The sequence below is a fragment of the Trichosurus vulpecula genome, chromosome 8 (genome assembly GCF_011100635.1).
Source record: "Trichosurus vulpecula isolate mTriVul1 chromosome 8, mTriVul1.pri, whole genome shotgun sequence".
NCBI lineage: Eukaryota > Metazoa > Chordata > Mammalia > Diprotodontia > Phalangeridae > Trichosurus > Trichosurus vulpecula.
In genome coordinates this window covers 75,085,394-75,100,773 of record NC_050580.1, presented here as the reverse complement: position 1 = coordinate 75,100,773, position 15,380 = coordinate 75,085,394, and the positions used below count along the sequence as shown (strand labels likewise).

Sequence of the window (15,380 nt, the reverse complement as noted above, 5' to 3'; positions counted from 1 at the left end):
ATTCCAGAGCTCCCAGATCAAGGAGAAAATATTGCAAGCAGCCGGAAAGAAACAATTTGAGTATTGTGGAAACACAAGCAGGATAACACAAGATCTAGCAGCTTCTACATTAATGGATTGAAGGGCATGGAATATGATATTCTGGAGGTCAATGGAGCTAGGATTAAAACCAAGAATCACCTACCCAGCAAAACTGGGTATCATGCTCCAAGGCAAAATATGGGTTTTCAATAAAATAGAGGACTTTCAAGCTTTCTCAGTGAAAAGACCAGAGCTGAACAGAAAATTTGACTTTCAAACACAAGAATCAGGAAAAGCATGAAAAGGTAAACAAGAAAGAGAAATCATAAGGGACTTACTAAAGTTGAACTCTTTTGTTTACATTCCTACATGGAAAGATGATGTGTATAATTCATGAGACCTCAGTATTAAGATTGCTGAAGGGAATATACATACATGAGTACATACATGCATACACAGACACACACACACACACACACATATATATATATATATACATATATATATATATATATATATATATATATATATAGAGAGAGAGAGAGAGAGAGAGAGAGAGAGACAGAGAGAGAGAGAGAGAGAGAGAGACAGAGAGAGAGAGACAGAGAGAGAGAGAGAGGGAGAGAGACAGAGACAGAGGGCATAGGGTGATTTGAATATGAAGGGATGATACCTAAAAAAAAATCAAATTAAGGGATGAGAGAGGAATATATTGAGAGAGGGAGAAAGGGAGACATAGAATGGGGTAAATTATCTCACATAAAAGTGGCAAGAAAAAGCAGTTCTGTAGGAAGGGAAGAGGGGGCAAGTGAGGGGGAGTGAATGAATCTTGCTGTCATCGGATTTCACTTGAGCAGGGAATAACATACACACCCAATTGGGTATCTTACTCCACAGGAAAGTAGGGGGAAGAGGATAAAAAAGGGGGGACAATAGAAGGGAGGGCTGATAGGGGGAGGAGGTAATCAAAAGCAAACACTTTTGAAAAGGGACAGGGTCAAGGGAGAAAATTGAATAAAGGGGGATAGGATGGGAAGGAGCAAAATATAGTTAGTCTTTCACAACATGAGTATTGTGGAAGGGTTTTACATAATGATACACATGTGGCCTATGTTGAATTGCTTGCCTTCTTAGGGAGGGTGGGTGGGGAGGGAAGAGGGGAGAGAATTTGGAACTCAAAGTTTTAAAAGCAGATGTTCAAAAAAAAGTTTTTGCATGCAACTAGGAAATAAGGTATACAGGCAATGGAGCATAGAAATCTATCTTTTCCTACAAGAAAGTAAGTTAAAAGGGGATGGGAGGGAGTGGGGTGACAGAAGGGAGGACTGACTGGGGAACGCGGCAATCAGAATATATGCCATCTTGGAGTGGGGGGAGGGTAGAAATGGGGAGAAAATTTGTAATTCAAAATCTTGTGGAAATCAATGCTGAAAACCAAAAATATTAAATAAATAAAAAATATTCATTAAAAAAACCTCAAAAAATTTTCAAAAAAAATGCAGCAAACCAAGGAACACGAGAGAGTTTTCCTTTTGGGTAGGGTCTGGATCCAAAATTCTAATTGTACAAATATACTCTGACAACATTTCCCCCAGACTACTGAGATAAGCCAGTGCCACCCATTTATATTGCCTGCAGTCCATTCTCTCATGAGCCAAAGAGCCCCTTATTGAATGGTTGCTCTTTATACCCTTTGAGCACCAAAGAGAAAGTGATTATGGGACTGAGTAGCCTCAGAAGATTATAGTAACCTAAATACCAGAGGTAATCCAAGTGTCATGTGATAGAGTAAGAGCTAGAATTTCTGTGGGTGTGGGGGCATGATCCAAGTAAATCATGAATTTTTAGGGGATAAAATGACATCCTTATATTTGAAAGAAACCTTAGCAAAGGCATTGAAAAGAAAAGGATTGGTCCCACCCACGTACATGCAAATAGCTTGGAAAAGGAGCTCAGAACCTGGCCCTGTCTAGTGAGATCTCAGTCTACCCTCTGGTGGCTCGAACAGATATTGCACTCCAAGTGTCACTTGACCTCAGTGCCAGTGGGATGGACCTTAAAATTGCTTTAGAATAAAGTGCTGAGGTGGAATGTGAACCTAGAACTTCTGATGACCAGTCCACTGAAATGAGGATGTCTTGTTTCAGTAAGATGGTCACCAAAGGTTCTGAGCTCAGGTTACACCTAAATTCTTCTCCCAGAGGCCACAATAAGTGTTCTTGAAATTCAGAAATCTATAATCCTTCTCTCTATAAAATGGATGTAGATGGAGGCTAGAAGGAGAGAGGTGGGCATTTCCTCTCTACTTGGTGGAGCACAGAACTTTTGAGGTGCTTCCATGTATCCTATTCTCCATTGTTCTTTTTTTTTTATCATGGAACAAAGAATTTTGAGAATTAATGGCCTGCTTTCACATCTGACTGTCCACAATTGCCTTTGCTCCCTAATTCCCCATGATTCATCTCAACATATTTGCCCATTTGTTCCTACACATGAAACATCTTGCTTTATCCAATTCTATACACTTGTCCATGGGATTTTGATACTATTGCACCAGATCTACAAAAAAAATGGGAAAGCTAGGTGGCCCAGTGGAGACAATGCCAGGCCTAGAGTCAGGAACATCTGAGTTCATAAGAGGCCTCAAATATTTACTATCTGTGTGATCTTGGGCAAGTCACTTAACCCTGTTTGCCTCAGTTTCCTCATCTGTAAAATGAGCTGGAGAAGGGAATGGCAAACCACTCCAGTATCTTTCCTAAGAAAACTCCAAATGAGGTCATGAAGAGTTGGACACAAGTGAAAACAACTGAACAACAGTATTACTATCATCCTTATATTAGTTAGCTAGATCATATACTGTGCATCTGTCCAATTATGCAATTATTCCTTCATTTCTGCTAAAATTGTTTCATAATCGTATTTCTACAAGTCCTGTAGGTGTCTTGGTGTGTTAACCCCTAAAACTGTGATACATTCTGTCATTATTATAAATAGTATTTCACTATCTTCTTTTTTCCTGGTCTTATTTTGGTGGATATGGCTTCTATTTTGTTATTTTACCAAAAGCACTGATCGCCCTCAGCTAGGTGGTCCAGTGCATGAGATGCTGTACTTGGAGACAGGAAGGTCTGAGTTAATATTCTGCCTCTGACATTTATTTGCCCTGTGACCCTGGGCAAGTCACTTAACCTCTATCTGACTCAGTTCCCTTCTCTGTAAAATAAGGATAATAATAGCATCTACTTCACAGGGTTGTTGGGAAGACTAAATGAGAGAACATTTTAAAAGCACTTTGCTAATCACCTTCAAGCACTATAAATATATATTGTTATATTTTTAAATCACTGAAATTTTCTCAATTTTCTCAATTGTTGTTCAGTTGTTTCAGTCATGTCTGAGTCTTTGTCACCCTGTTTGGGGTTTTCTTGACAGAGATACTGGAATGGTTTGCCATTTCCTTCTTCAGTTCATTTTATAGAAGAGGAAACTGAGGCAAACAGAATTAAGAGACTTGCCCTGGCTCATCACAACTAATAAGTGTCTGAGGCCAGATTTGAACTCTGCAAGATGAGTTCTCCCAACTCTGGGCCTGGCCTTCCATCTACTGTGCCGCCTAGCAGCCCATTATACATTCATTTCTCTTCTTTTAATTACTTGTTTCTTTAATTACTTTGTTCTTGACCCTATTGCTACATCTATGATTTGTAAAGTAGATGAATTATCCCCATTTGACAAATGGCTGAAGGATATGAACAGGCATTTTCAGAAGAAAAAATGAAAGTTATTAACAAGCATATGAGAAAAAATGTTCCAAATCACCATTTACAAGAAAAACGTAAATTAAAACATTTCCAACGTCCTACCTATATTCACTAGTTTGGCAAAAATGAGAAAAAGAAGGAAATTGAAAACTGTTGTAGAATCTGTTTAGAGCTTGCTTATGCATTGTTGTTGTCTTATGAAGTAGTTCATTCCTTCTGGAAAGGAGTTTGGGATAATACTCTTAAAGTTACTAAATTGTGGATAACCTTTGACCCGGAGGTACTACTACTGAATTTGAACATGAATGTACATGACCAAAGTCAGAGAGAATGGACATAAATATTTTTTGAATAAGAAACTATTTTTATTAGAGCAAATAATTGGAAATAAATTTGCTGTCCATCAATTGGAGAATGACTAAATAATTAGCAAGATAATAGAATAGAATATTACTGTGCCACTAAAGTGATGAAAATATGGATTCAGAAAAACCTGAGAAGATTTGTATGAAATGAGACAGAGCAAAGTGAACAGAATCAGAACAACTCATACATTGACTACAGCATTGTAAAGGACAACAATTTTGACGACAGGGAATCTGATCAATGAAATGATCGATGACAATTCCACAAGTATTTATTCTACCTCTTGGCAGAGAAGTGAAGGACTGTAGGTAACGAATGAGATATACACCCTCAGACGTGATCAATACTACATAGATTTGGTTTTTTTTACTCCCTGTTTCTTACAAGAAAAAGATTTTATTGGTTGGGGAGGGGTGTGGGGCAGAGTGAGAGTAGTGATAGTGACGGAAGAAGAAGAGGGAAGAGGAGGAAGAGAAGAAGAAGAGGAAGAGGAAGAAGAGGAAGAGGAAGAAGGAAAAGAAGAGAAGAAGAGGAAGAAGTAAAAGAAGAGAAAAGAAAAAGAAGAGAAAAAGAAGAGGAAGAAGAAGAGGAGGAGGAAGACAGAAGAGGAAGAGGAAGAAGAAAGCAGCTAATCTTAGGTAGCCTTTAAGGGCTGAAACCTACTGTTTCCTTTCAAGACAGTCTTAAATATTGGTGGTGTTTTTCTGTGTACAAACCCATCTCCCTGGTCAATCAGAGCTTCTTTTAACACTGCATAACCATGCAACATAATGATTCTCTGTGACCCCACGTATATAGTGTACACAGGGCCATACTTTTCAGCCAGCTGAAAGAGATGCAAAAGTAATTTTTCAGTCATAATTAAACCCCTGAAAATATAGCATGGATAGACATTCACAATGCTTTTATTAAAATTCATCACTGCCCCCTGTTTTAGGAACACACTCCTTTCTAGACATGGAGTAGCAGGCAACTGATGGGCAGAAATGAGCCTGGACATTATTCTCAGAGTATCCTATGATATCAAGCAGTCTTAGTAGCCACTGTCATCATTTGGCTGACTTAGGGGGAGCCGGGCTCCGACATAGCTAAGTTTTCTTTCCAATTTTCCCGACTTACCATGCTCTTTCCTCTTTTCCTCCTGTCTACTTCCCTATACATGCTGGTAGATAAGTCTGTCCCACAGGAAAACAGGGTAGTATTTTCCAGTTTTGGAGACGGTGTATGGTAAGAAAAGGATTTCTGGATTTTATATAGGTGGGGTGGTTTCCCAGTAAGGAGTACAGGAGGCTGTCCTAAGAATCTAACTGGGTCAGAAGATTAGGGTTGCAAGAGTTTCAACCTATGGGGAGGTGGTATTCCTGAAAATTAGCCATGGGGATGCCTTTCTTGCTGCCATAAGGTCCAACTTGAGATTTGCTTCACCATCAATTGGGTGCCCTGATCAGAAGTAAGAGATTAGGGGAGCCCCTGAGGAAGAAGCAAATGTTTTGTAAGAGTCTTCATGGTGACTACCACAGTGATGGACTTGACTGGCACTATATATCTTGAATAAGTATGAACTGCAGTAAGGTCAAGCTTCTTGAGCTGAGATGGGAGAAGAAGTCCAATAGAATCAATTCTCCTGTCAGATTCATGTAAAAAGCATATAATATATCTTCAGCCCTAGAGCAGCTGGGTATCACAGTGGGTAGAGCACTGAGCCTTGAGTCAGGAAGGTCTGAGTTCAAATCTGACCTCAGATGCTTACTAAATCTATGACCTTGGGCAAGCCACTTAACCTCTGTGCTTTGATTTCTTCAACTGTAAAATGGGGTAATAGTAGCGTTAATATTTTAAGTTTATTGTTATATTCAGGGCAGCAAGGTGGCACAATGAACAGAGCACTGGCCCCGGAGTCAGGAGGACCTGAGTTCAAATCTGGCCTCAGACACTTGATGAACTTACTAGCTGTGTGACCTTGGGTGAGTCACTTAACCCCAATTGCCCTACCTTCCCCCCTCCAAAAAAATAAGTTTATTGTTATATTCAAGTGACATAGTAATTCATAAAAAGTGCTTAGCATAGTACCTGGCACATAGGAGGCACAATATACAGCTAGCAGCAGCTGCTGATAATGATTCTTATTCTCCTCCTTCTTTTCCAACTCCTCCTCCTCCTCCTCCTCCTCCTCCTCCTCCTCATTATTATTACATCTTAGACACATCTAGGTATACTTGCTAGGCTGTGGAAGACAAAATCCTATATTGAGAGCCTAACTCCTTCCTGCCTCTGGCAAAAGTAGCCAATGGGATTCAAGCTCTGTTCTTGTGTAGCCCAGGGAGGAATGGATTGACTTCTCATTTTTAAAAAAAAATTTTTTAACTTCTTTGGAGGGGGGAGGCAGGGCAATTGGGGTTAAGTGGCTTGCCCAAGGTCACACAGCTAGTAAGTGTGTCAAGTGTCTGAGGTCACATTTGAACTCAGGTCCTCTTGATTCCGGGGCTGGTGCTCTACTCACTGCGCCACCTAGCTGCCCCTCTCATTTTATTTTCTAGCCCAGTCCACTCATTAATTCATTTAATTATATTTATTGATGTCTTTTGTTTTGACATTACAATCAGTTCCAAATATACCACTGTCACCCATGCAGTGGGTCTTCCTTTGTAACAAAGCAAATGCACCCAACACATTGATCATGACTGACAGTACTTGTTTTGAGCCTGTGCCCATACACTCAACCAAGGAAAGGAGTGAGGTACATTTCCTCATCTCTTCTCAGGACCCAGATTAGTCCTTATAATTACATATCACTGGGCTTCACTTTAGTGTCCGTTTTATTCCATTATTAGAGCTGTTTATATTATTTTTAAGGTCCTGTTACTTCAGTCTGTATCACTTCCTACAGATTTCCCTACATTTCCCTCAATTCTTTATATCTGTCCTTTCTAATGGGACAAAAAAACATTTACTAAATTCATAATTTGTCAATCCATTACCCAACTGGTGGCCACTGGCTTTGTTTTCAAGCTTTTTCTACCATGAAAAAAATGCTACCATGAATACTTTGACACATGTAGGAGCTTTCTTTCAGACTTTGACCTCTTTGGGGTGTATCTCCAGCAGCAAAGTTTCTGAGTCAGAGGTTGGGAACAATTGGGTGCCGATTAATTTCAGAAGAGTAGCTCTGTCTAGGAAAACTGTGAAAATATTAAGATACCATTTTTTGGTGTTACTAGTTTTGATCTTTTTTTTTTGGAAATCCAGAGAAGATTAGGAAAGCACTTCCCTTGCTATCAATCCATCAACAAGGATCTACAAAGCACCTACAGCTCCTGGCACACTGTGCTAGAGGCTGAGGATCCGAAGACAAAAGTAAGACAGTGTTTGCCCTTTGGGACCTCATGTTGCCATGCTGTTTGGACCATAAACTTATTCTTTAGAGGTAACGTGAGCCACTGTATTGAGTTTCATTGCATATAATAAAAGTTCAATAATCTCTCCCCTCCCAGGAAACTTATGGGAATCCTGGCTCTGTAGAATCCTAACAATAGAAAGAACTATACCTTACCCCGGTGATCTTCTTACTTCATTTATCTTGGCCTCAATTTCCTCATCTGTAAAAAGAGAGGAATGGACTGGCTGTCCACTGTAGGTCTAAATGTTTGATCTACTTCTCACCAGAATAGTTCCTATACTCTGTCCCTATGAGCCACAAAGGGATGTCCTCGCCTCCCTGTTGTTCCCTATCCATCACTGTATAGGCTGCTTCCTGAGTCTGGAGGGTTCTTTGTCATCACCTCTGCATCTCACAACCTTTTCCTTCCTTTGAGGTTCAGCTAAAACAGTCTTCTAAGGAGACACATTGTAGGACAGCAGAAAAAACCCTGGCTTTGAATGTGTCACTTGCTATTTTTGTAACCTTCGGCAATTCATTTAACCTTTGGGGGCCTCAGTTTCTGTATCTGTAAAAGGAGAATTTTGGACTCCATGGCCTCTTAGATCACTTTTGGCTCTAAGGGTTCGGTCCAATGAAGAGAACCTTTCTTCATCCTCGTAATTACTAGAGTTCACCCTCCACCCGAAATGATTTTGCCTTTATTTTGTATACAACCTGTAGTTGCTTTTCTGTGTTGTGTTTCTTTAGTAGAATGTAAAGTCTTTGAGGGCAGGAACTCTCTGCTTTTTATCTTTGTATTCCCAGTGTCCAGAGGAGTGTCTGGCATGTAGAAGGCACTTGAATCCCTGCTGAAATGGAATTGAGTGGAAATAATTGTGGTTGAGACCATTAACCTGACTACTACTAATCCTCACAGGAGTTACTCAGGGATGGCCCACCTGCTGCCATTGAACCATAGGATAAAGCCCCCTTACCTTGTCTAAAAATGTGAGGATATTCTTGGAGTCCAACTGTAGCATGTTCCCAAGGATGGGAAGAGGAGTTGGGCCAGGAGGGAGCCTTGCTTGATATCCTTTGCTCCATACTAAGTGGAAAAACAAGAAAACGACAACAGCCACAAGGGCAAGAGTGGTGAAGGTCCACAGTTCCATGGCAGCCAAAGGACTTAATGAAATGCTGGGTCACAAACCACAAAGTTTCAACAAGTGGAAGTAAACAAGGAGTGGGACTGATCAGCCAATGGCAAGTCTGGGATCCTAAAAGAGATGGAGTTTTAAATTACTTTGATTACATCACTTGTGGGCAAAGATCAAATTAAATGTTATTTTTCCTATGAGACCCTTTGTTACTCCTGTGGTTAATCTTTATTGAATGAGAATTGTTAGCCTCAGAGTGGGCCTATTGTGTCTATTCAATCTTTATTAGTCATTTTTGAGTTTCATTCCCTTCTCTAACATATAGGTGAATGACTATACTCATGTAAAGTTCACAGGATGCCTTTTGTGAGTTTAAGTGTGTGGTGAGGAAGGAGAGAGATGTGCTTTTTCCCAAAACAAGAGCAGCAAATTGAAGGTTTAATCATTCCCTACTTTTGGAGAATGATTATTTCACTATTAAGGACAGTGACAAAGACAGTCCAGTGTAGCCTTTTGCTTTCTGGAATCTGAACTGATGGTTTCTTTACGCAATGCTACCAGTATAATATCCAGTGGTCATTAGACACCTTCTACAGTTGGAGGGCTGTTAGGGTCTTGACCAGCAAGTTGCCCTATCTCAGTACGCAATGATGAGGCGGGAGCAATGATGGTTATAACTCCGATTTATTGGAAGCCATTATCCATATTTATAGGTTTTTGCACTACATAAGCACAAGCAGGTGTTCAAGGGGATGAAAGCTTGGGAAAAGAGATGTGCTTCAGTAATGTATTGTTGCACTTAAATTAGTAGCGATATCTGGTGGGAAGAATCTGGATTATAGTAAACTATGCTGCCTACAAGTGTATGGGAAAACTAGGGCTGTGGTAAGGTGGTTTCCATAGGAGTATGGGAACAGGAGGGGAGTGCTATTCTACAGTGACAGGGAAGGCTGAGAACAGGAGGGGAGTGCTGTTCTACAGTATCTAAAGAGGCCTGGGAAGGCTCAGGCAGGATACAAACTGATTATCAGAACTGTATGAGCTATGTGAGGCACGGGGCAGGATGCCCTTGTAAAGTATCAAAGAAGTTCCCATTAATTAAAGCATGTTTGTGTTAGTCACTGGTTCAAGAGCATTAGGTAGTGGTCAGCTGTGTTCCTCCTACTGGGCTTGTGAGTCCTTGGTGGATGGACTCTGCCTGCATGAGAAAGGATGGCTATCAGAGCAAGAGGGGGGTGCTGTTAAGGGGGGCTGTTAGGGATGGAAGTCTTTCCTCCAGGCGCCTACTGTTCCAACTCCTAGTAAGCCTGTCTGGTTTTACCCAGGAAACATGCCAAGCGCTAGGGTCCAAGCAGCCCTGGGGTCGGCACTAACTCCCTACAGAGGGCAACACTTACCTCTTAGAGAATTGTTGGGAGGTAACGTGATTTCTGACAAAAGAGGGGAGGTGAAATTGTCTACACTTCACATATGGGAGAAGTGAGGCTGTCCCTGAAAAGAGCCCTCTACTAGGGTAAATATTTGGTATTCCTTCAATCTATGTCTAAGTGATTAGGAAGTCCTGGAAGATGGTACAGGGAGATTCTCAGTATCAGCCCTGAGCATGGGACAGAATGCACCCAGGAGGACAATGATGTCTTAGTCACCTTACTAGAGAGTCCGGAACCCGAGATGTGGCTGGGTGACTTTGTATGGAATATCCTTGCCTGACCTAGTGTTTTCTTGTGGTGCTCCTATTCATCATCACCACTTTCTACTAGAAGACCTACTATGACCTGCAAAGATTTGGCAACACCCACCAAATGGACCAGATGCTTAAGATCCAAGACTCAGCCCAAAGGGGTAAGAGAATCTGAGATTTTGGGTCTTTGTCCTTCCACAACTGGATACTTCTTCAGGTAATGATTACACTACTTATTGTCCTTTTTGTTGGATTTTTGTTTTGTTCTGTTTCTTTTTCTTTCTCTTTCCTCCCATGCTGCCTATGTCAGGTTTCTTACATCCCTAAGATCAGGGTCATCTAGTAATAGCTCTAAAGTCCTTTCGAAGACTCTAGGACATCATCACCAATGGGTATGGTGTGGTAAGAGCATATACTCAGTCTCCATCCCAGGCAGGTCAGACCAGATTTTTTCTTAAAAGTTATTGAAACCGTCCTTGGAATTTAATTCGTTTAGAAGTTTATAGAGCAAGTAGGTGGAGCAATGGATAGAGTGCTGGAGTCAGGAAAACTCATCTTCCTGAGTTCAAATCTGGCCTCAGACTCTAGCTGTGCCATTCTAGGCAAGTCACTTCACCTGTTTGCCTCAATTTCCCCTTATGTAAAATAAGCTGGAGAAGGAAATGGCAAACCACTCCAGTATCTTTGCCATGAAAATCCCAAATAGGGTCAGGAAGAGTCTGACATAATTGAAAAACAACTGAAACAACAAGAAAGAAATTTAAAGGTCAGACTGTTGACAGAGCCTTCTGTGCACCTGAGTGCAAATCAGCCAAGACACAAGAGGCTCTCCTCTTAAACTTCCAACCACAGACCAGCAGATTACAAGAAGGTTGCACTCACCTGAATCCATTGTATCTTCAGTGAAAATCTTTTCCCTTCTCTGAATATCCTTGAGCTAAGGAAAGCTCATTGTTAACTGTTATATGGACCATAAGTGTCTTATTTCATCTGAATTCTGAACAAAAGGCACCTTGTTAGCCTGGTCAGATGTGACCTATAATACTCTGCTATTGGACCTGTTTTGTGGGGACCAGAACCCAGGGGAGATTGGATTCCTGAACAGAGTATGTGTTTACTTCTCTGTACTTTTGAAACTATAGTCTTCCCTGTTACATCTTTCTTCAGTTCAAAATAAATTTCAGTCCCTTCAAATTGTACCTGGTGTGCACCTACTGAGCATATTGTAGACCAGATATAGAGATGTAAAGCACAAATCAGAGTTTCGTTGAAGAAGTGACAGCAAAGTAGATGTCCATCCACTGGGGATTGGCTAAACAAGTGGTGGTGTTAATCTACTATTACGGCTGTATAAGACATGATGAACATGAAGAATAGAAAGAAGAGTGACAGGACTTATATGAAATTATATGCAAAGGGAAATATGCAGAAACAAGATAGTTTTAGATACAATGACTATGGTAATTTAAAGGATAACAATAACAACAAAGAAACTAAGTATTGTACTTATAATACCCAAGTTGGCCAGTACCTCTGCATGCCTTCCCAGGTGTTAGATGATAAATATTCAGAGCCTGAATGAGTAACTTATGAGAGAAGACTACCAATAATCTAAAATTCACCCTTATTTCATTCCTTGCCCTAGTATTCTTTCCCAACTACCCACAGTAAAACTGGAAATAAAATTTTACCAGTTTCACAGGTATTGAAATTGTATAGGGCAAGATGACCTCTCAGTTCCTTTCCTATTCGTTTTATTATCCCCTCCATTTTTGAATGTGGTATGTATGGACTTATAGCATGTGCTTATAGCAAGATTTGAACTCAGGTCTTCCTGGCTTCAAGTCTAGCACTCTTACCACTCTGGTACCAAAATAAATATGAGGTACGTGAGATTTTGTATTGCTGAAAAAAGCTTAGGCCCTTTGACCAAGTGGAAAGTCCAGAGAACCTCACGAGAGAGTTACAGGTCAAGATGTTCTTAGCAGCTCTCTGAGTACAAAAGCTCTTCAGAGAAATTCAGATCAACTTCACCAGATGCAGGGAATATAGAAGTGGGATATTATCATCACCTCGGCTGGGGGAGAATCCACAAAGATAGTAGGAAGTTGGGTCTACAGTAGAACAAGGGAGAGTGCTGAATCACTAACAGATGAGCTATGTTGCATTGCTATTACTGGCCTAATGGAGCAGGATGGTGTACAGAGAGATTGAAAAAGCAGTTCATTTCTGGTAGTTAATAGACTGACTGCTGTCATGAAACCTTATCCTCTGAAAGCCCTGTAATGCTGCATTGTTTGAGATCCACAGGCATCTTCCCTGACACAAACATCTCTATCTATCTCTCCCCTAGGATGCTGATCTATGGCAGGGTAGTCCGAGAAACTATGAGTAATGTCTGGGTTTTCCCTTCTCCTCAGGATCTTGAGTATTTTGGCCACACTTGGTACCTGATTTGGTAGAACTCGGTCTCTTACTACAGGCAAATCTTGATGATATGGACACAGAATTATACAAATTTCTAGGGAATAAAAGCATAAAGTTATCTCTCATTTAGCAGTTACTCTTATCTAGGAAGTGTCCACCCCAGGTCAAACCAACCTAGGTTAGGAAATTTAATGTCGTGTACATTGGCAGAGAGTATTAGGAATGCTTTTGGGAACTAGAATTAAGAACCTCAACTAATAAATGGATTATCTACATAGGTTTCTATATCTAGTGGTGGAAAGTACCTGAGAGGTCATTTGGTCCAACATGCTCATTTTAAGAGGTAAGGGCAGCTAGCTGGCACAGTGGATAGAGCATGGACCCTGGAGTCAAGAGGACCTCAATTCAAATCCAGCATGAAACATTTACTAGCTATGTGAGCCTGAGTAAGTTACTCAACCCTGATTGCCCCTTCCCAAAAAAAATTAAAATTAAGAAAATAAAATGGAGGGAAGCTTCCTGGTAGGGCCCTGAGCTGATAGCAGAGAAAGTGACACCCACAAGCCCCTCTGGGTACTTGAGAATTATGAGAGGGAGATGTCCACCTGGGAGAGGGGCAAGAGAGATGCTTCTTTGAAGTATCAGTTTCCTCTTCTGTAAAAAAGCACAGATCAATAATACCTTTACACATGACAGATGTTGGAGCTTAGTGGATAGGCAGCTGGCCCGAGTTCCAATCCTGATTTTGGCTGTCAGTCTCCTTGCTCTGGCCACCTGACCAGCCCATCTTCTCTTTCAATCACACATATTTTTGATGACATCCTTTACACCAATCTTTATTTGCAATTTCTTGTTGGTGCTATATCACAACCAAGTCATACCTACCATATCCCTCTCCGTAACTCTTTGAGTGATGCTCCAATTCTGTTCTCTGGATAAAGAGTTGTTCCATGATAGAAAAATAACTATAGCTAACTTTAGGTCACTTCAGGCTGAAACCTATTGTATCCTTTGAAGACATCCTAAAATATCCATAGTAGTTCTCTATATACAAACTCATCTCCCTGGTTAATCAGAGCTTCTTCTGCTGCTTGGATATCCATGCAACACAATGCCTCTCTGCACCCCAGGCATACAGTGTATGCAGGGCCAAACTTTTCAGCCAGCTGAAAAGAGATCCAAATGTAATTTTCTAGTCATAAATAAGCCCCTGAAGACATAGCATAGATAAAAATTCACAAAGCTTTTCTTAAAACTCATCATTGCCACCTGCTTTAGGAACATACTCCTTCCTAGATATAGGGTGGCAGCCAACTGATGGGAAGAAATGAATCTAGACATTATTCTTAGAACATCCTACAATATCAATTAGTCATCACTTGGGATGATTTGGGGGGAACTAGGCTCCAAAATTAATAACTTTTCTCTCCAATTTTCCCAGCTCACCACTCTCTCTTCCCATCCCTCTCTCTACTTCTCTTTACATACTGGTAGAGAAATCTATTCCAGGTTTTGAAGGTAGGACAATATAGACTCACAATTCAGCTGGGGCTCCATTATACTGCCTCTGTCAAGATAACAAAAATGATGGTCTTGCACAAGGAGAAGTCATGTTCACCAGGCATGGTCAAAGATAGGTCTTTAAGATGGAAGTAGGATTGGAGGGAGGGTCTTGAAGAGGTAGGATGTAGATACATTAGAAGGAAAGGAAAGGCCATTCCAGGAAGTTTTCGAAATAGATTAGACAGGCTCTCTATCTTGGCCACCAGGAAACTAACCAAGAGATGATTGGAATAGACAGGTGATAAGAGCCTAATAAAGTTCAGGAAAAAGAATGGAAAGAAGGCATGGGTATTAGAGACATTTTGAAGGGAGCATTCATCTTGGCAGAGCTAAAACTAAAAGTTTTAAAAATTATTTTTGGTTCTGAACAATGAATCAAAGCTGTGGTTTTGTTTGAGGAGCTGTAAATGGCAGGCTGGACTAGATTTCATTAAGTCAACTAACATTTCTGGGCCTCAGTTTCCTCTTATGTCATCCAATGAGCATGAGCACCCTTATCCATAAGATCCTTTCCAAATCTAATGCTTTATGAGCCTGAGTCTATTAAGTAAAAACAAATAGAAAGTGTGGGTACCTTCCTATGTCTCCAACCTTCTCATGTATGCTAACATTTGGAGATGCAAGAGTGAGTGGTAAGAATTTGCCCTCTCTGATCCTTGACAGTCACCTCCATGCCCTTAATAGCTAGACTTTGAAAGATATAATCCTATATTGAGAGCCTGACTCCTTGCTGCCTCTGGCAAAAGCAGCCAAGGGGGTTCAAGCTCTGTTCTTGTCTAGTCTGGGGAGTAGCTGACTGACTTCTCATTTTATTTTTTACACCAATCCACTAATTAATTCATTTAATTATATTTATTTGTGCCTTTTGTGTTGACATTGTCATGCAAGGGTTCTTAAACCTTTTCCACTTGTGACCCCAAATTTGGGCAGCAATTGTTGGGCATGTGTAGTACAAAGTGCATGTACTTTGTGTCCAGAACCAAGGCTTCAGTGAAGTTACATGATGTTATACACATATATAAATATGCATACCTATTTACACA

At 40.6% G+C, this 15,380-nt stretch overlaps 1 protein-coding gene across 1 annotated transcript; it reads right to left on the bottom strand.

The window, feature by feature from the left end:
* Positions 1 to 4,785: 4,785 nt before the first annotated feature.
* On the bottom strand, positions 4,786 to 8,788 carry LOC118829551 (cytochrome P450 2C23-like). The gene is made up of 2 exons (XM_036736528.1): positions 8,505 to 8,788; positions 4,786 to 4,977 (listed from the first exon to the last, which is right to left on the bottom strand). Exons 1-2 carry the CDS (start codon positions 8,679 to 8,681, stop codon positions 4,786 to 4,788), a joined length of 369 nt encoding a protein of 122 aa, XP_036592423.1. The 5' UTR covers positions 8,682 to 8,788.
* Between the last annotated feature and the right edge of the window lie 6,592 nt (positions 8,789 to 15,380).

Bases quoted from the DNA above. Each gene is read 5' to 3' on its own strand.
- LOC118829551 (XM_036736528.1), bottom strand. From the start codon at position 8,681: ATGGAACTGTGGACCTTCACCACTCTTGCCCTTGTGGCTGTTGTCGTT. The intron at 4,978-8,504 runs GTAAGGGGGCTT...CATCTCTTTCAG, and splicing joins TCCTCACATTTTTAGACAAG to CTGGCTGAAAAGTATGGCCC.